Source organism: Hemibagrus wyckioides, linkage group LG24 (genome assembly GCF_019097595.1).
Source record: "Hemibagrus wyckioides isolate EC202008001 linkage group LG24, SWU_Hwy_1.0, whole genome shotgun sequence".
Classification (NCBI taxonomy): Eukaryota; Metazoa; Chordata; class Actinopteri; order Siluriformes; family Bagridae; genus Hemibagrus; species Hemibagrus wyckioides.
This window is the reverse complement of record NC_080733.1, coordinates 1,659,714-1,681,684: the sequence shown is the minus strand read 5'-3', so window position 1 is coordinate 1,681,684 and position 21,971 is coordinate 1,659,714. Positions and strand designations below refer to the sequence as shown.

Here is a 21,971-nt window from a genome sequence, read left to right as displayed (position 1 = left end):
TTCAAAATAGACGTTAAATTTAATGTGATTTTCAAATGACATTCAGAAATGTACAATATATGACACATGTAGAGGATATTGCTCATGCAGCTAGGCATGGAAATACAGCAAGACGTGAGAAAAGAAGTTAGATTTGAAACGCTGTGTGTTTAAACACGTGGAGGTTAAAAGGACAGACTTTTCCCTGTGATTAAATTTGTCCCTCTCCCCTTCAAATTAAAGAAACTGAAACAGGGTGTGGCCGATTAAAATAACAAACAGGTGCAGTAACGTGTTCATTACAGTGTCATCTTAATGTTTAAATATTTAAACATAAAAAACTGTGACACGTGAATCAAAGCTAAGGCTAGTGCTTGGGGTCGCTGGTCCTCGTCTGGTCCATACACTGAAATCTGTAGCGCAGAAACCTCACACGCGGCTTCATGTGAAAGTCAGCAGGTATCTTCCAGTTCCACATTTTCTGCACCTGTCAGGACAGAATCCAGTTACTTCATCATCTGCTTTATGGTCATGATGTTTTTTTTATATTAACTTCAGGCTGGGAGAGAGAGCTGCACTGCCGAATCCACTGGAGTCCAATCTCACGAAAGCACTGGTGCAGGTTTTCATTCCAGTCCAGCAGAAGCCACGCCTGCTGGACTAGTTCACCTGCTTCAATCAGTCACCCTGAGCTTTCTGCTGACCCCAGAGTGACTGCTGCATGTTTGGAATGAAAACCTGGAGCTGGATCGAAATGAACTAGAGCAACTGTTTACAGAATGGGTTTATGCTCTACATCTTACCTCACTCTACCGTAGCACAGCGGCATCCAGCCCAGGCTTACTGTGTTTTCCCAGTCATGAATATAATCCATCTTTAAGATGATTAACTGTACATGTTTTTATTAATAGGTCTATTTAAAGTATACTGTTGGTTGTAGTGGAAAAACCCTTAGTATCGTGATAGGAAGCTTTGACACCCACCTTCAGGACCCTGACCAGATGTGTGGTACTGTTCACCTGCTGAAACTGGACAGAACAAACAAAACCAGCAAGAGAAAAGAGCTATTGAGGATCTGTTTATAAACGCTTTTCACCTGATTTTACAAATTCTATACAAATTCTGAGATGTTAAACAAAATGCTGCAATAGAACAGGAGAGAAAATAACACAAGCGGTGTGGAGAAGTGTGTAATGTTGCTTCTTTCTGGCGATAAATTACCAAAATTACAATATATATAGATCTAGACAATAGAGTAAGATTATCTTGTTTCAAAATTATTTACATTTAATTTTAAAAAATCTAGAATTAGGAGATATTCAGAATATTTTCACTTGCAAAGATAAAATGCTTTATATTTCTGTCCTAGAGTATAAGACTGAACATTTTGCTTTTTGACTTGTATAGAAGTGTACATGCAGTGTAACCCTCAGTTCATGGTCATTCCACCAACTTTATGGAAACAAAATTTCACCTAACATGTCTAACCACCACTGACCTAAAGTTTCCTCACAGGCTCATTTCTCTTATTAGATTAACTGCAGTTATTAAACTTTCAGAACACATTCATTGTTTAGAAGGTTGCAGGAGTTGTGAGTTTACACGAATAAAATTCCTGCAATTTTCCCAAAATGTGATTATTCCATTTTAAGATAGACAAAAATAAACCTGACAGAAAGGTTTGTGTTAATGTTCCTATAGTGTAAAACCTGACAGACTGAAACAAACACTCAGAGCATGCAGTGGTGTGAGGGCTGATGTGAGCACACACTTTTATCCAAAACACGTGAAACTAAATCATTCTGAATGGCAAAGGCAGCTTGTGTCCAGTGTAGCTGAGGAGCGTTACTTCTCAGCTGTTAACTTCCATTAGGCTTACCAGCTGGTTGTGTCTGTTCAGTAGCACCAGGTTGATCTGTGGAGAAGTGAAAATTATTAACAGTCTTTTAGAATTAACCCTTTAATTATAGCCTTATTATTCTTATTATTATCAGTAGTAGTAGTGATATTTTCTGATAGCTTTCTTTCATTACTCAATCAAACACTACACTTACTTAGACCCCTGAGAGTCCCTTGAGGTTCGGCTACAGCTGGAAAATAAATCAGAAATGTAAAAATCCTGTGATGATTAACTTCATCCACGTTCAAACAGTGTCTCATAGACCGACCAACCGACCTGTTCCCGTAGCATCTGTCTGTGAGGAGACTCCGACTGGATCCCCTGTGACTGAACAGAGTGTTATTAAGTGTGTATGAACATGAATGACCCATGAGCCATGACTCTGACCCCTGCATGCTGTCTGCTTTTAAACTTCACTTACCTATGAGCTCTGTCTGAACCATGCTACTGTGTGTCTGTGAGGCATCTAAAAAAGTGGTTTTGATAATTAATTGTACAAAGACTCTAACCGTCACTGAGCTTTTCAGCTGTGATGGAGATGTTTGAAAAACTCAGGGGAATATTCTTCAGTGTGTAAATCGAACTCACCTGTAAATCCAGCTCTAGTATCAAGAACAGAATCTGTGTTTGAGAAGGACAACCTCATTATGAATTAGCTGTATATGTGGGTGAATAGATCCATCGCTCAGCGTGTGCAAAGTGTGGGGAGTTTACCTGTATGATTTGAGATTCCTTCAGTCACACCAGTGCTTTCATACCCTGTGCAAGATTACTTTTATTAGATATGGAAGTGACTCATGCTATATGGCAGTAAAATAACAACTAAATGAAGTATTTAACAGTGACCATGTCACCCCAGGATCTTTTAGGCTAAACGTGAGCTTATTTTATTAGAAACACCTTTAGGATTGCTGGAGTATTAAGGATTATTTAATGACCTGGACAACAAAAGCATCAATGAATCCAATCTTGTTGGATTACGTTTTTTTTTAATAATGCTGATTAATTCCTCTCGGCTTTCTGTCTCTCTCTACTTCTTTAAGCCTTTGCTCAGAGAATACTTTAATGGAACAATGGAAATGTTGTGTAATGATGTAGCGAGCAGGTAGAATGTAGACTTCTGCCAGGGTCAGAACAGAGAGTGCAGCAAACTGAGGTTAACACTAGGTACACTTAGCTGAGAAGAACAGAAGTAAGCAGCCAATGAACATTTTGTTACCTTGTATGGAGTTTTACATTTTAGTGTTTCTATGTGTGAGACCCAGTGGGGCCTTTTTCTCTTTATTTTTTGTCCTGTGGCACGACAGTTCATTTCAACATTTTTAATATCTTTAATCTTACTTGTGAAAATTTGGTGTCTAATTACTCACAGATTTCCACCACAATAATATGACTAAACCCTCCGCTGATAATATCACGAAACCCTCCCCTGATGATATGACTAAACCCTCCCCTGATGATATGACTAAACCCTCCCCTGATGATATGACTAAACCCTCCCCTGATAATATCACTTAACCCTCCCTGATAATATGACTAAACCCTCCCCTGATAATATCACTTAACCCTCCCTGATAATATGACTAAACCCTCCGCTGATAATATCACGAAACCCTCCCCTGATGATATGACTAAACCCTCCCCTGATGATATGACTAAACCCTCCCCTGATAATATCACTAAACCCTTCCCTGATAATATCACTTAACCCTCCCTGATAATATGACTAAACCCTCCCCTGATAATATGACTAAACCCTCCCCTGATAATATGACTAAACCCTCTACTGATAATATCACTGAACCCTCTACTGATATCACTAAACCCTCTACTGATAATTTGACTAAACCCTCCCCTGATAATATCACTGAACCCTCTACTGATAATATCACTAAACCCTCTACTGATAATTTGACTAAACCCTCCCCTGATAATATCACTGAACCCTCTACTGATAATATCACTGAACTCTCTACTGATAATATGACTAAACCCTCTACTGATAATATCACTGAACCCTCTATTGATAATATCACTGAACCCTCTATTGATAATATCACTGAACCCTCCCCTGATAATATCACTGAACCCTCTACTGATAATATCACTGAACCCTCTACTGATAATATCACTAAACCCTCTACTGATAATTTGACTAAACCCTCCACTGATAATATCACTGAACCCTCTACTGATAATATCACTAAACCCTCTACTGATAATTTGACTAAACCCTCCACTGATAATATCACTGTACCCTCCCCTGATAATATGACTAAACCCTCCCCTGATAATATGACTAAACCCTCCCCTGATAATATCACTGAACCCTCTACTGATAATATCACTGAACCCTCTACTGATAATTTGACTAAACCCTCCACTGATAATATCACTGAACCCTCTACTGATAATATCACTAAACCCTCTACTGATAATTTGACTAAACCCTCCTCTGATAATATCACTGAACCCTCCCCTGATAATATGACTAAACCCTCCCCTGATAATATGACTAAACCCTCCCCTGATAATATCACTGAACCCTCTACTGATAATATCACTGAACTCTCTACTGATAATTTGACTAAACCCTCCACTGATAATATCACTGAACCCTCTACTGATAATATCACTAAACCCTCTACTGATAATTTGACTAAACCCTCCACTGATAATATCACTGAACCCTCTACTGATAATATCACTAAACCCTCTACTGATAATTTGACTAAACCCTCCCCTGATAATATCACTGAACCCTCTACTGATAATATCACTGAACTCTCTACTGATAATATGACTAAACCCTCTACTGATAATATCACTGAACCCTCTATTGATAATATCACTGAACCCTCTACTGATAATTTGACTAAATCCTCCCCTGATAATATCACTGAACCCTCCACTGATAATATCACTGAACCCTCTACTGATAATATCACTGAACCCTCTACTGATAATATCACTGAACCCTCTACTGATAATATCATTAAACCCTCTACTGATAATTTGACTAAACCCTCCCCTGATAATATCACTGAACCCTCTACTGATAATATCACTGAACCCTCTACTGATAATATCACTGAACCCTCTACTGATAATATCACTAAACCCTCTACTGATAATTTGACTAAACCCTCCACTGATAATATCACTGAACCCTCTACTGATAATATCACTAAACCCTCTACTGATAATTTGACTAAACCCTCCCCTGATAATATCACTGAACCCTCTACTGATAATATCACTAAACCCTCTACTGATAATTTGACTAAACCCTCCACTGATAATATCATTGAACCCTCTACTGATAATATCACTAAACCCTATACTGATAATTTGACTAAACCCTCCCCTGATAATATCACTGAACCCTCTACTGATAATATCACTGAACCCTCTACTGATAATATCACTAAACCCTCTACTGATGATTTGACTAAACCCTCCACTGATAATATCACTGAACCCTCTACTGATAATATCACTAAACCCTCTACTGATAATTTGACTAAAACCTCCCCTGATAATATCACTGAACCCTCTACTGATAATATCACTGAACTCTCTACTGATAATATGACTAAACCCTCTACTGATAATATCACTGAACCCTCTACTGATAATATCACTGAACCCTCTACTGATAATATCACTAAACCCTCTACTGATAATTTGACTAAACCCTCCACTGATAATATCACTGAACCCTCTACTGATAATATCACTAAACCCTCTACTGATAATATCACTAAACCCTCCCCTGATAATATCACTGAACCCTCTACTGATAATATCGCTGAACCCTCTACTGATATTATCACTGAACTCTCTACTGATAATATGACTAAACCCTCCACTGGTAATATCACTGAACCCTCTACTGATAATATCACTGAACCCTCTACTGATAATATGACTAAACCCTCTACTGATGATATCACTGAACCCTCCACTGATAATATCACTGAACCCTCTACTGATAAAATGACTAAACCCTCCCCTGATATTATCACTGAACCCTCTATTGATATCACTGAACCCTCTACTAATAATATGACTAAACCCTCTACTGATAATATCACTGAACCCTCTGCTGATAATATCACTAAACCCTCCACTGATAATATCACTAAACCCTCTACTGATAATATCACTAAACCCTCTACTGATAATTTGACTAAACCCTCCCCTGATAATATCACTGAACCCTCTACTGATAATATCACTGAACCCTCTATTGATAATATCACTGAACCCTCTACTGATAATTTGACTAAATCCTCCCCTGATAATATCACTGAACCCTCTACTGATAATATCACTAAACCCTCTACTGATAATTTGACTAAACCCTCCCCTGATAATATCACTGAACCCTCTACTGATAATATCACTAAACCCTCTACTGATAATTTGACTAAACCCTCCCCTGATAATATCACTGAACCCTCTACTGATAATATCACTGAACCCTCTACTGATAATATCACTGAACCCTCTACTGATAATATCATTAAACCCTCTACTGATAATTTGACTAAACCCTCCCCTGATAATATCACTGAACCCTCTACTGATAATATCACTGAACCCTCTACTGATAATATCACTAAACCCTCTACTGATAATTTGACTAAACCCTCCACTGATAATATCACTGAACCCTCTACTGATAATATCACTAAACCCTCTACTGATAATTTGACTAAACCCTCCCCTGATAATATCACTGAACCCTCTACTGATAATATCACTAAACCCTCTACTGATAATTTGACTAAACCCTCCCCTGATAATATGACTAAACCCTCCCCTGATAATATCACTGAACCCTCTACTGATAATATCACTGAACTCTCTACTGATAATTTGACTAAACCCTCTACTGATAATATCACTGAACCCTCTACTGATAATATCACTAAACCCTCTACTGATGATTTGACTAAACCCTCCCCTGATAATATCACTGAACCCTCTACTGATAATATCACTGAACTCTCTACTGATAATATGACTAAACCCTCTACTGATAATATCACTGAACCCTCTACTGATAATATCACTGAACCCTCTACTGATATCACTAAACCCTCTACTGATAATTTGACTAAACCCTCCACTGATAATATCACTGAACCCTCTACTGATAATATCACTAAACCCTCTACTGATAATATCACTAAACCCTCCCCTGATAATATCACTGAACCCTCTACTGATAATATCGCTGAACCCTCTACTGATATTATCACTGAACTCTCTACTGATAATATGACTAAACCCTCCACTGATAATATCACTGAACCCTCTACTGATAATATCACTAAACCCTCTACTGATAATTTGACTAAACCCTCCACTGATAATATCACTGAACCCTCTACTGATAATATCACTAAACCCTCTACTGATAATTTGACTAAAACCTCCCCTGATAATATCACTGAACCCTCTACTGATAATATCACTGAACTCTCTACTGATAATATGACTAAACCCTCTACTGATAATATCACTGAACCCTCTACTGATAATATCACTGAACCCTCTACTGATAATATGACTAAACCCTCCACTGATAATATCACTGAACCCTCTACTGATAAAATGACTAAACCCTCTACTGATAATATCACTGAACCCTCTACTGATAATATGACTAAACCCTCTACTGATGATATCACTGAACCCTCCACTGATAATATCACTGAACCCTCTACTGATAAAATGACTAAACCCTCCCCTGATATTATCACTGAACCCTCTATTGATATCACTGAACCCTCTACTAATAATATGACTAAACCCTCCACTGATAATATCACTGAACCCTCTGCTGATATCACTAAACCCTCCACTGATAATATCACTAAACCCTCTACTGATAATATCACTGAACCCTCCCCTGATAATATCACTGAACCCTCTACTGATAATATCAGTGAACCCTCCACTGATAATATCACTAAACTCTCTACTGATATCACTAAACCCTCCACTGATAATATCACTAAACCCTCTACTGAAAATATCACTGAACCCTCTATTGATAATATCACTGAACCCTCTACTGATAATATCACTGAACCCTCTATTGATAATATCACTGAACCCTCTACTGATAATTTGACTAAATCCTCCCCTGATAATATCACTGAACCCTCCACTGATAATATCACTGAACCCTCTACTGATAATATCACTGAACCCTCTACTGATAATATCACTAAACCCTCTACTGATAATTTGACTAAACCCTCCCCTGATAATATCACTGAACCCTCTACTGATAATATCACTGAACTCTCTACTGATAATATGACTAAACCCTCTACTGATAATATCACTGAACCCTCTATTGATAATATCACTGAACCCTCTACTGATAATTTGACTAAATCCTCCCCTGATAATATCACTGAACCCTCCACTGATAATATCACTGAACCCTCTACTGATAATATCACTGAACCCTCTACTGATAATATCACTGAACCCTCTACTGATAATATCATTAAACCCTCTACTGATAATTTGACTAAACCCTCCCCTGATAATATCACTGAACCCTCTACTGATAATATCACTGAACCCTCTACTGATAATTTGACTAAACCCTCCACTGATAATATCACTGAACCCTCTACTGATAATATGACTAAACCCTCCCCTGATAATATCACTGAATCCTCCCCTGATAATATCACTGAACCCTCTACTGATAATATCACTGAACTCTCTACTGATAATATGACTAAACCCTCTACTGATAATATCACTGAACCCTCTACTGATAAAATGACTAAACCCTCTACTGATAATATCACTGAACCCTCTACTGATAATATGACTAAACCCTCTACTGATTATATCACTGAACCCTCCACTGATAATATCACTGAACCCTCTACTGATAAAATGACTAAACCCTCCCCTGATATTATCACTGAACCCTCTATTGATATCACTGAACCCTCTACTAATAATATGACTAAACCCTCTACTGATAATATCACTAAACCCTCTACTGATAATATCACTAAACCCTCTACTGATATCACTAAACCCTCTACTGATAATATCACTGAACCCTCCCCTGATAATATCACTGAACCCTCTACTGATAATATCAGTGAACCCTCCACTGATATCACTAAACTCTCTACTGATATCACTAAACCCTCCACTGATAATATCACTAAACCCTCTACTGAAAATATCACTGAACCCTCTATTGATAATATCACTGAACCCTCTACTGATAATTTGACTAAACCCTCCCCTGATAATATCACTGAACCCTCTACTGATAATATCACTGAACCCTCTACTGATAATATCACTAAACCCTCTACTGATAATTTGACTAAACCCTCCACTGATAATATCACTGAACCCTCTACTGATAATATGACTAAACCCTCCCCTGATAATATCACTGAATCCTCCCCTGATAATATCACTGAACCCTCTACTGATAATATCACTGAACTCTCTACTGATAATATGACTAAACCCTCTACTGATAATATCACTGAACCCTCTACTGATAATATCACTAAACTCTCTACTGATAATATCACTAAACCCTCCCCTGACAATATCGCTGAACCCTCTACTGATATTATCACTGAACCCTCCCCTGACAATATCGCTGAACCCTCTACTGATATTATCACTGAACCCTCTACTGATAATATCACTAAACTCTCTACTGATAATTTGACTAAACCCTCCCCTGATAATATCACTAAACCCTCCCCTGATAATATCACTAAATCCTCTATTGATATCACTAAACCCTCTACTGATAATATCACTGAACCCTCTACTGATATCACTAAACCCTCCACTGATAATATGACTAAACCTCTACTGATATCACTGAACCCTCCACTCATATGACTAAACCCTCTACTGATAATATCACTAAACCCTCCCCTGATAATATCACTAAACCCTCCACTGATATCACTAAACCCTCCACTGATAATATGACTAAACCCTCTACTGATAATATCACTAAACCCTCTACTGATATCACTAAACCCTCCACTGATAATATCACTGAACCCTCTACTGATATCACTAAACCCTCCACTGATAATATGACTAAACCCTCTACTGATATCACTGAACCCTCCACTCATATGACTAAACCCTCCACTGATAATATCACTAAACCCTCCCCTGATAATATCACTAAACCTTCTACTGATATCACTAAACCCTCCACTGATAATATGACTAAACCCTCTACTGATATCACTAAACCCTCCACTGATAATATCACTAAACCCTCCCCTGATAATATCACTTAACCCTCTACTGATATCACTAAACCCTCCACTGATAATATGACTAAACCCTCTACTGATATCACTAAACCCTCCCCTGATAATATCACTAAACCCTCCCCTGATAATATCACTAAACCCTCTACTGATATCACTAAACCCTCCACTGATAATATGACTAAACCCTCCACTGATAATATCACTAAACCCTCCCCTGATAATATCACTAAACCCTCTACTGATATCACTAAACCCTCCACTGATAATATCACTAAACCCTCTACTGATATCACTAAACCCTCCACTGATAATATCACTGAACCCTCTACTGATATCACTAAACCCTCCACTGATAATATGACTAAACCCTCTACTGATATCACTGAACCCTCCACTCATATGACTAAACCCTCCACTGATAATATCACTAAACCCTCCCCTGATAATATCACTAAACCTTCTACTGATATCACTAAACCCTCCACTGATAATATGACTAAACCCTCTACTGATATCACTAAACCCTCCACTGATAATATCACTAAACCCTCCCCTGATAATATCACTTAACCCTCTACTGATATCACTAAACCCTCCACTGATAATATGACTAAACCCTCTACTGATATCACTAAACCCTCCCCTGATAATATCACTAAACCCTCCCCTGATAATATCACTAAACCCTCTACTGATATCACTAAACCCTCCACTGATAATATCACTAAACCCTCCACTGATAATATCACTAAACCCTCCCCTGATAATATCACTAAACCCTCTACTGATATCACTAAACCCTCCACTGATAATATCACTAAACCCTCCACTGATAATATCACTAAACCCTCCCCTGATAATATCACTTAACCCTCTACTGATATCACTAAACCCTCCACTGATAATATGACTAAACCCTCTACTGATATCACTAAACCCTCCCCTGATAATATCACTAAACCCTCCCCTGATAATATCACTAAACCCTCTACTGATATCACTAAACCCTCCACTGATAATATCACTAAACCCTCCACTGATAATATCACTAAACCCTCCCCTGATAATATCACTAAACCTTCTACTGATATCACTAAACCCTCCACTGATAATATGACTAAACCCTCTACTGATATCACTAAACCCTCCACTGATAATATCACTAAACCCTCCCCTGATAATATCACTTAACCCTCTACTGATATCACTAAACCCTCCACTGATAATATGACTAAACCCTCTACTGATATCACTAAACCCTCCCCTGATAATATCACTAAACCCTCCCCTGATAATATCACTAAACCCTCTACTGATATCACTAAACCCTCCACTGATAATATCACTAAACCCTCCACTGATAATATCACTAAACCCTCCCCTGATAATATCACTTAACCCTCTACTGATATCACTAAACCCTCCACTGATAATATGACTAAACCCTCTACTGATATCACTAAACCCTCCCCTGATAATATCACTAAACCCTCCCCTGATAATATCACTAAACCCTCTACTGATATCACTAAACCCTCCACTGATAATATCACTAAACCCTCCACTGATAATATCACTAAACCCTCCCCTGATAATATCACTAAACCTTCTACTGATATCACTAAACCCTCCACTGATAATATGACTAAACCCTCTACTGATATCACTAAACCCTCCACTGATAATATCACTAAACCCTCCCCTGATAATATCACTTAACCCTCTACTGATATCACTAAACCCTCCACTGATAATATGACTAAACCCTCTACTGATATCACTAAACCCTCCCCTGATAATATCACTAAACCCTCCCCTGATAATATCACTAAACCCTCTACTGATATCACTAAACCCTCCACTGATAATATCACTGAACCCTCTACTGATAATCATTTAATCATCTTAAAACTGAAATCCTGGAAATGCTTTGGTTTTTTCAGTCCTGGACAATGAATCTTTTTTTTGATATTTTAAAATAAAAATTCAGTGAAAAATCACCAGATCAGTTTGTTGTGCCTGTGAGGAAATGTTTCATCAGCAAACACAAACCTGATGTATCTGGAGGTCTAGAACTGTAGATGGAGTCACCCACGACTGAAACATAAGAACAGACGTGTGTTGGAATATTTCTGTGTATACTTTTGCATGATTTCTATCCCATGTCTATAATCCTTATCTCTTACTTGTTATGTCCATCTGTCTGTGTCCATTGGTCAGTGGTTCACCTTCAAAACCACAACTCACTCATTTAATGCATGTTAAACTCTATAGTCAAAGTTTTTAATACATTTGCTATATCCACTTTCCTGTTTCCTGAATAAAATGTTAGGTCTAATACCTGTCACATCCGTGTGCATTCCCACACCTGCAGCGTGTGATGTGACCACAGCTTCCGCTTCGAGCAGATTTGAGAGAAAAAGTGTTCAATTTGTTGACTGTCTTTAGTGATATTTTAGAGCTAGTACTGTACTACAATCTACATGTCAAAGGTTAAGATTCATCAGCTCTTCGACTTACAGGGGATGTCTGTGATGGGGCTAATGGTGGGGTCCTTAACATCCAGGGTTTCTGCTGAAAAAGCAACAGAAACATCTCATCTATGATCTCCAGCTGTTACAAGGAGTTTTATTACAGATTTCATCCTGAGCTAAGACTCTTTATTATTTAACTAGTGAAGGACACAGTAATACTGGTTAATATAATGAAATAGTGCTATAGAGAAAAGTGACCAGTAACGTGGTTATTCCTCTGCTTTTGAACTCACCCACGCCTGTGTGTGTGATGAGTCCGTGGTGTTCACCTGCAGAGATGAGAGCTGTGCTGATTACATGGAAGATTACACTTCTTTTTTTATTTCAGTTAAAATGTTTTTTATTGAAATATCTGATCTGGTTTTATGGAGCTTCAGGCTAATTAATATATTTCTTTGCATATTTATTACATTACTTTATAAAATAAAATAAAAAGTCATTATGTGGGCAGATGCAGTACAGAGAAAACCTCTTTGATGTGTGTTATGTAGCAATAAAAATATAATACTTCATTTTTGAAATTTCTTTTAACAAAGATGATAAAATATAGATGATAAAAATTTCTTTAAATTTGTGACCATGTTTTGATCTGAAGTGTTGTTTATGGGTTACATACTTGTATAAAGGTGGATGCTGCTCTCAGATGGATCACCTGGAAAACAACATTCAATATTCTATCTCTCTCTCTCTCTAGACCACTGCAAAATAATGAGTTTCTTCTGTTTTTTTCTTCCAGGTTCATGTATTGGTGAGATGAACAGTTTTGTTTCAGTTTTTGTGAACTGCTGACAATATTTCTCCTAAATTCAAAATATAATTATTGTTATTTAGAGTGTATATTTAAAGGAAATGACACCACATCAAAATAACCAGAGATCATGCAGTATTAGCAGAGCTTTAATAACTCAAATAAAACAAAATGCAAATAATTTCTAAACAAATTGTGTTAATGCTTTGGTTAAATAACATTAAGAGATCAGTATTTGGTGGAATAACCCCGATCTGCATGTGTTTTGGCTCCATGATCTCCACCAGTTTCTCACATTGCTGTTGGGGAACTTTATACCACTCTTTTTGCAAAAAAGCAAACAGCTCAGCTTTGCTTGATTGCTATATCTTTAAAGATATATATAAAGAAAGATATATATATCTTTCTTTAAAATGTTCATTATTGATTTGATGATTTCATGTTGATACCTTTGTGGAGGTCTGTAACCGGTCTGAGACGGCCATTCCCTGTAAGACATGAGAGAATGACAAAAAGAGAATGCTTTTTAAACAAATATTTTGTTCAGTGTCATAAATTAAATATTCAACTTTAGATAATCCAGCATTAGAGCTGCTCAGATTATATCTTACCGTTTATACTGGGTGATTCAGCACCGTTGGTATCAGCACCATCTGAGGATTATAAGCAGTAGAATTAAAATAATCACTATATCAAATCAAACACGAATCACATATATTAAACCTAATTAGTATGAATGTGACCTCTACAAGCTGCAGCATTTGCACATGCCACTACAATGACCATCCCAAACCCCCTGATTGTTGTTTATTTGTTTGTTTGTTTGATTCATTGTACCTTCCTACATCCCTAAACAAAACCATTTTATACTGTAGCTGATCATTTGGTGTTGAGAGTTAGCATAGCTCCGACGATGCCCATGGTTAAAAGTGCTATACAAATAAAACTAAACTGAATTAAGGCTTTACCTGCCATTTCTCCAGGGGAATAGTATTGAGCACCATTGTCAGAGGTCACTGAAAAATCTAATCACATAAGTATAATGCAACATATGAAAGACCACAGCTTCTTGATTTTAGTCATGTTTTAGTATATTTTGTATATAGCTGAACAATATGTTTACCGCTGGCAGAAGCAACTGGCCCATTTCCTTCAGAGTGAGGAGCTGAATGCATTGGGTGTAAAATGGAAGGTTTAATTATACATTACAACAACATATGAACATTCTGGGTTTTCCAGCAGCATTTTAAGGTTAAGATCATCATAACTAGTAGAAGGTCTTCAGTGCGATAGTCACATTTAGCATTTAGTGATCTTTGCGATGCTACTGTAAACGAAGCCCATGAGATTATTCAGACATGACAAGTAATAGCATTTATGTTATCCTTATGAGCCAACTTATTATTATCTTATTTTTGGACTTTATTTGATTCCTAATATTATAAACCTAACATTCTTGGGGTAAGCCATGAGAGAGGAAAAGATAATAATACTGTAGTATTATTATTATCATTAGTATGAGTATACTGTATGTAAGACATCAGAAAGAGCAGAAAAAGCCATCACCTGGTGGAGCTGAGCTGACAATGACTGGCAGTTCAGGATCCAGTCCAGCTCCTGCAAGAGAACTACCAGTGAGAAACAAGACAACCCAAATCTGATTCCCACCAGGTTCCTCAGGAAAGAAGCAGCTAACCTGAAAATTAATTTTGTCGCACACAGAGGGACACTAACCTGTTGACTCTACGTGGAAAGCAAGTCCCATGTGATCTGCTAAGACAGCATCATTGATTAGACATGTGGGCAAAACGTCTGAAGGAGCTTCGGTGTGGTCTGAAGGCATACCTATAGTGTCGGTGAATGGATCTGGAGCAAAGCTGTCGCCCATGCCACCTGCACAGAGACACCATGTGGGTTTTAAGAAGAGAAGACACAAAAGTCATTCAGCAGAACTCAGTAGGAGCAAAAGCAATGCTCACCCATTAAACCAATAAGGAAGTCATGGCTGGAATGGTCTATAATTCCTGGACAGTTAAAAGACACAAAAAGCATTGTCAGCATCATCTAGCAGTTATACATTCTGCTAGAATACTAACACAGAGCTTTCCATTCCAGAACTTTAAAATGAACACATTTTTGCAACAACAATTCCTGAGCAGTGTAACCAGAGGAAGGACCGAAGTCCTCAACCATTTACCTACCTGTAATTTCCAGATTGGAAGCAAATGAATCAAAACCACCTGAGAAATAAAACTTGTTACTTGGAGCTTGTCCCTAATTTTACTCCAATCTGAGATAACTGCAAACACAACTGTACTATAACTGAGGAAATGTTCAACTGTTGCATACCTGTCGTGTCTATTTGAGTCGTGCCCTCCATGAAATTATCCAAGCCTGTGTAAAGACCATCCATTGAAGAAGTCTCGCCACAATTCAATCACGCTCAGTCCAGTATATAAAAAAAATCTCATAAAAGTATTAAATAATGAAATAAATAAATAGTAAAGTCTTTAATCTCAGTGGGTCTCACCTGGGTGTCCTGTCTCTTCTCCATTAATGAGTTGTTTGTGCCCATTACCTGTAGTAGTAATAAACCTTAATTGCAACTGCTGCTTTTTTAATAAATCAGAATTATTACACATAATGCATTCATTATACCAAACTTCATACTCACCATTGGCCTCAGTCTCTGGTTTCTCTAAAACTGACTCTGAGCCTGAATGTATAATAAATAATGTGTTTAAATCGTGATGTTAAATATCAGTGTAGAAGAATTGGCTTTTCACACTATGTTCCTTTACCTGGTGCTTCAATCTGAGATCCAATGTGAGCTGTCTGGCTTTCACCTAAAGCAAGAGAGCAGCTTTTTCTTTGGATTGTTCTTACTATCAGCAAGCAGAAAAGGAAATGGCAGGAGGAATGGTGTGGTATATGAGTGTGTTATCTATATTCTACATACCATTGTCACCATTTTCATGTGTAGCTCCATCTGTAGTTGCTGCTTCTGACCACACACACACACAAACACACATTCAGAAAGAATCCTAATGGACTTCATTAAGGGAAGAAAATGATGCTTCATCATACCTTCTGTTTGCGATTGGACTTCAGATGAAACAAAAGTGGAACCACTTGTCTGTTCTGAAGTCAGCAGACTTGACACATGGCTTAAAGCCACATGGCCTGATGACCCATGGCTCAGTGATACTTGGCTTGGTGACCCTAATGAACAAAAGAGATGTGCTCATATCTCACACTAAAGTACAAAAAACCTGAACAAATCAAATCAATCTACTACATTAATATATATGTAACATACAGTTAGATAAATACCATGAGAAACAGTGTCTGAGTATGTAGCATCAGCTGCACCTGCAAACATAAAACTCAGTGAAGTATGTACTTTGGTTTAATTAAGAATTCTGAGAAAATTCTTTGAAGAATTCATAGTATTTCTTAATTAAAAAAAACATTACCAGGGACTTTTGATGCTGAGCTCCAGTGACCAGCCACACTTAAAACTGCAACTAAAATAACATCTTACTCAGTGTCACATTACAGGAGGTGAGGAGAATCCACGGGAATGGATCCTCTGTCCTATTTTAGCACTTAATATTATTTTCATACAATTTTTATTTTCTGAACTCATTTTGCTTGCAGTGGTTCAGAAAGAGAATGTGTGTCTCTACAAAACTAGAATGAAAAGCTAGCTGATTCTCATCAATGTCTATTCGTTACCAAGCACAGCAATGGAGAATGGAGAAATATCCTCCAGCCCCTCCTCCCTCTCCCAAAATCTACCTTCTTAACTAATGAATTAACTTCACATTTCCCTCATGTTAGCCATCGTTATGAAGGTCATCTGAAACAAACTCTCAGTTAAGGACTTGCAGAAAATTGTTCTGATGTGTGGACACCCTCTTCCTCAGAGAATCTTTAGATAAGGAGAGTGCATTATTTGGCTCAGTTTTGGAAGCCTACTAAATCAGTATTACCTTGAGAATTCGAGGGTAAGGCTTGGGAATCTCTTCCGTTACTTCCTGCAACCATGTGAAGATATGGTAAGGTAACTGGTAGACATTTCCTTTTGGATGGTTAATTAAAAGAAATAAAGCCACAATCTATGGCTGACATGAGATGACTTTCATTACCATCAGTACCGGATGCTGTTGCTGAGCCACTTGATGCTGTAATGCAACAAGACATGAACTGCAGTTTACACATTATAATATTCATATCATGCATAACTGTTAAACATGATCATCAGAATATAGTTTTCAAATGAATTCCCCAACAAAAAGAGTCCTCTTTTTCAAACTTTTATATTTCTTTCATATTGAACTGGTCACCATTAATCTTAAAGAATTTCATTTTCTATCTTTGATTGGAGAGTATCTTACATCCAAGGCTTGTGTGTGCAGCACCAGCCCCGTTGACTTTGTAACCTAGGAAATAACAAGAGGTGGTCTCTTACACTCCATTTTCCTGAAAGCTAAAAGTACATGGGGTCACTGAGTATCTATCAGACTCACTCTGGACCTTTTTGTCACTGAATACATGAGAAAATTGGGCTAATGGACTTGTTTCTTTGGTTAACAAATAGTGTTTACTCTCCTTACCATTTGGAGGTTCGCCCACCGGAGAAGTGCCAGGTAGAACAGTCACACCTTGAAGAGAACGAGCCCTTCATTGCAGGCAAGGTTACAATCCACTGAAATATCTTTTAGCACACTCTTAACCATATGTAACTCAAAGCTTCCTTTGAGACAGACGTGTAAACCCCACAAGACTAATTTTAGTTTTCTGCATCCACAAATGCATCCAGTAATGTGCGACTTTCCTGTAGATTCTGGAATGGCTTTTCATAGCTCTTGGCATACTTGTGCTCATGCCTGAGCCCTAACCAGATTAAGGAATGATTGACTTTGCCCACTCGGCAGAAAAGGAAGCTTAAGCTGTGCCCACTGAGCTGCTTTTCACAGGTGAGGGGGTTTAGTGTTCTCCCAAATCCCTAAGAGATCTGTCCCCAAAGCTAAAAAGAGGATTAGCATCATCTTACCAGGGCCCTTGGGCACCATTGTGGCTTGCTGGGCTCCAGCTCCTGTTGAGAAAAAATCCAGAGAAACAAGAAACATATCCTTGAGGTTCCGCAAGATCAAATCTTGTTGAAGCAGTTGGTTTGGTTCTTGTTGGGTCAGTAAGTGCAGGACAATGCCACTCTGTCAGACTTACAAGACCTCCTGCATTTTATGTAAGGGCAAGAAAAGCAAGCCTGTGCAATTATGTATTTTAAAGTGAATTTTAAGTGTTTATATGGTGCTTTTAGCTAGTTTAATGTTTATTATGCTTATTTTAGACATGATACTCAAATTGTATCAAAACTCACCTTTACCAACGTACAAAATTGTTTTTAAAATAGGTTTATGTGTGAAATATCAATCCCTACCTTAAGTGTTCTTAGATTCTTATCATAACACTTTACTATGAGGGCCACAAATATGAAATGTTGTAATATTCATCTGCTGTTTTAAATGATGAAGTAAAACATGCACTAATCCTTAATGTACCATTTATTTACTGAAGCACAAATATTAACAGCTAGAGTCATAAGACTAGCCTTGGTATATAATGGTAACAGTTAAATATTAATATCATGTTAACTCATAATACAATACCACGGCTTGCAGTATTAATTAAGGTCATTTACGTTATTAAATATCTTTATGTAAACGATGTGGATTAATCCACACTAGCTTACACACAAGTATCTTGTGACAATTTGCAACTGGAGACCAGCACATCCAAGAAGTTGCTGGTCAAAAATTTCACTGGACCGATGTTATGAAGCCACACAGGAAGGCGAGGTTTTATATCACACATCGGTGGGACTGTGACATGGAAATAAAAGCAGTTCTTTACGATCAATTAGAGTATAAAACTGATTCTATATATTTATCTACCCTGAGATAAGGTTTCATTTTGAAACAGAGTGCAGGAAAACAAACAACATACTAAATTGTCAAAACTCTGTTATAGCATGAGGTCAATTCTTTATTAATACTCCATCATTATATTAAATAAAAGAATGAGTAAACATGGTGTTAATACCTAACTGTTATGACTCATTACTGGCTATTCAGGTGACTCAGATCTGCTTAATATATATGCTTCATTATCTCCTGATGTATTCATCAAGTCAGCATTAGTTAAATATTAAAGCATGACTTATTTGTGGGCCTTGTTGTAACGTAATTCCATTCTATTTTTTTTTTTTATCTAGACATCATTTGATTTCAACACGCAAGAGATATTATGGAAACAAAGCCAAAGTGTAAGGTTGGCCTATTAAACCATGGGTGAAGTTTTTAATTTTGGTGGTAAGTTGCTAACTTGTCACCCACCCTTCATATGTTGACCTTTGGAGTCATCATCATCTGAAAAGAAAGGGGAGATGGATACAGCTTATAACAACTGTTCACAAGTCTTTCACTTTTCCCATGATTTCTTCTTTAGTTTAGTTCAATTTTCTTGGTTTACTCTTTTTACACAGTAGTAAAGAAGTGTCCTCTATGGAGCCCGTGATTGTCTCATAGCTTTACAACATATTTTGTATGGTGTAGTTTTAATTCTTGTAAAATGTTTAGGACATTTTCCTTTTTTTATCTTTATAATGTAAAGTGGATTAAAACCACATTTTCTGGAGGTTAAATGTATTAACTGGATGCTGACTGTGTGCAGATCACAGTTCACAGTTATTATTATTAATATTAATATTATTGCTAGGTTTATTGTTGTAGCTACCTCTGCACTAATTATTTTCACTTTATACTGATATACACATGTGAGGACAGGATTGTCTGTGGATGCTCATCACACTGAAAGTGGATCTTTATTTCCTACCCTCTTCTTCCTCTGAGAGCTCTTCCTCACCCTCCTCTGCTTCAAAATCATTTTCCTCTGGTTCTTTATCTGGAAAGAGAGATTCGGGATAATTTGGAATAACAATTTGGAATAATTTCATTTTCTTATATTCAATCTTGAGGATTAGCTGTGAAAATATACTGAACACCATCATACCTTCAACTGGAGCAGGTGAAACTGCTGTTGCCAGAAAGACAAATACTACTGAAGCAATTAAAAGATTTCTGTAAAAGTAAAACATCTTATGTAGGATATTGTGTAAAAATCTGACACAATCTATCAAACATTCACAGGATTCACACATGCTATGAAGTATCTGCAGAAATATGGAGTGTATTAAATTCAGATAGATAAATGATTCTTTTCTATCACATGCAATGTATGTTATGAAAAGTTACTCGGATTTCAATATCAAAGCAGAGAGTATAAAGAATGTGTGGAATCAATATAACAAGAGCATGAACTCATTCAAGTCATATTTCATGACTACACATGTAACCATATCTGACTTAAAAATACGATATATTTTTAGATATCAAAATTGCTTCAAAACACATTAACCACAACAGAACAGATTCTGAATTTGATTACAGCAGCATGCAGGGTTTCATTCTGAGGTTCAAAGATATATTTTATGCATAAGCAGTAGCCTTGCTAAACACTATAACTGTTTGAGGCATCACACATCACATTACCACCTGCTAATCTATTTTTTGTTGATTTGGTGCATTAAGAGAAATATTTATTAGTGTATTTATTGACTTACCGTGACAACATCTTTAGTACAGGTCTAAGTGGGAAACTCAAGAACAGACATAGAGCAAGAAGCACACAGGTTTTTGACTTCCCTATGCTTCAGTGGGCACAAATATTTGTTTTATACCCTCCCATCCCCCATCTTGGTAAGGGGCAGGACTTTATTTCTAACCCCAGTCCTTATCAGTCTAGCTACTCCCACTTTTTTATATATGAATGATTAAAAAATTTTAAAAAATATTTGATGACATTTAGGATAAACATTTCCCCAAAGCAGGTCTGTAAATTATTCAGTGTTTTATATTACAGGATCAAGAATTGGCAGATTAATATAAGTCTGTAAACTCCTAATATGTACTCTATGTACAGAAGCTCTAACATGAATGAGATCAGTTGGGGGGCTCGACCAATCAAAGCCTCACCTCTCTCTCTTTCTCTTTCTGTTGCTCCATGTTTCTCAGATCTTACTGAAACACTGTCACTGTGACACCAGGAAGGTGTATAATAAATGAACTGGAGAAAGTGAACTGTCTTAGATATGTGACCTTGTTACATGCCTTCTGTGGTGTTGTGTCCAAACCTAGACTTTTCCTGGACTCATTCTTTTTGGTCAGCAGACGATTCTTATATAAAGATCTTATACTGACTATGCAGGAGTAGCATTACTACAAGGGATGCTTTTATATGTGAGGGAAAGCTGTCCATATGCATTAACAGTATCAATACCTGTGTAAGTTTAAGAGGCTTAATGCATTAACGCTGATTTACTGTTACTGAATACCTGCTACCTTGGTGGAAGATTGCATTCCCGTTCTGCT

The 21,971-nt window shown here is 37.3% G+C and overlaps 1 protein-coding gene across 9 annotated transcripts; it reads right to left on the bottom strand.

The window, feature by feature from the left end:
• si:ch211-80h18.1 (uncharacterized protein LOC555593 homolog) lies at nucleotides 1-21,260 on the bottom strand. 9 transcript variants are annotated; one of them, XM_058377304.1, is made up of 40 exons: nucleotides 21,164-21,260; nucleotides 20,554-20,621; nucleotides 20,377-20,445; nucleotides 19,878-19,910; nucleotides 18,536-18,577; nucleotides 18,096-18,143; nucleotides 17,877-17,921; nucleotides 17,628-17,663; nucleotides 17,472-17,516; nucleotides 16,953-17,003; nucleotides 16,810-16,848; nucleotides 16,564-16,698; nucleotides 16,436-16,480; nucleotides 16,278-16,322; nucleotides 16,151-16,192; nucleotides 16,007-16,054; nucleotides 15,826-15,870; nucleotides 15,678-15,716; nucleotides 15,456-15,500; nucleotides 15,322-15,369; nucleotides 15,211-15,249; nucleotides 15,043-15,093; nucleotides 14,600-14,641; nucleotides 14,445-14,501; nucleotides 14,088-14,129; nucleotides 13,926-13,964; nucleotides 13,345-13,380; nucleotides 12,962-12,997; nucleotides 12,715-12,768; nucleotides 12,536-12,592; nucleotides 12,381-12,422; nucleotides 12,247-12,291; nucleotides 2,594-2,638; nucleotides 2,468-2,500; nucleotides 2,301-2,345; nucleotides 2,156-2,206; nucleotides 2,034-2,069; nucleotides 1,859-1,894; nucleotides 963-1,007; nucleotides 1-466 (listed from the first exon to the last, which is right to left on the bottom strand). In XM_058377304.1, the coding sequence occupies exons 1-40, from the start codon at nucleotides 21,172-21,174 to the stop codon at nucleotides 432-434; spliced, it is 1,845 nt and encodes a 614-aa protein (XP_058233287.1). In that variant the 5' UTR covers nucleotides 21,175-21,260; the 3' UTR covers nucleotides 1-431. The 9 variants fall into 9 exon arrangements, with proteins under 9 accessions (XP_058233287.1, XP_058233289.1, XP_058233288.1 ...); XM_058377306.1 differs by having other exon boundaries at nucleotides 12,715-12,765; XM_058377305.1 differs by having other exon boundaries at nucleotides 15,211-15,246.
• Between the last annotated feature and the right edge of the window lie 711 nt (nucleotides 21,261-21,971).

Excerpts from the sequence above, each read along its gene's own strand:
- si:ch211-80h18.1 (XM_058377304.1), bottom strand. Across the intron at positions 14,130-14,444 it reads TTCCCCTGGAGAAATGGCAG|ATGGTGCTGATACCAACGGT; the intron begins GTAAAGCCTTAA and ends TATAATCCTCAG. Across the intron at positions 12,423-12,535 it reads AATGCACACGGATGTGACAG|GTGAACCACTGACCAATGGA; the intron begins GTATTAGACCTA and ends GTGGTTTTGAAG.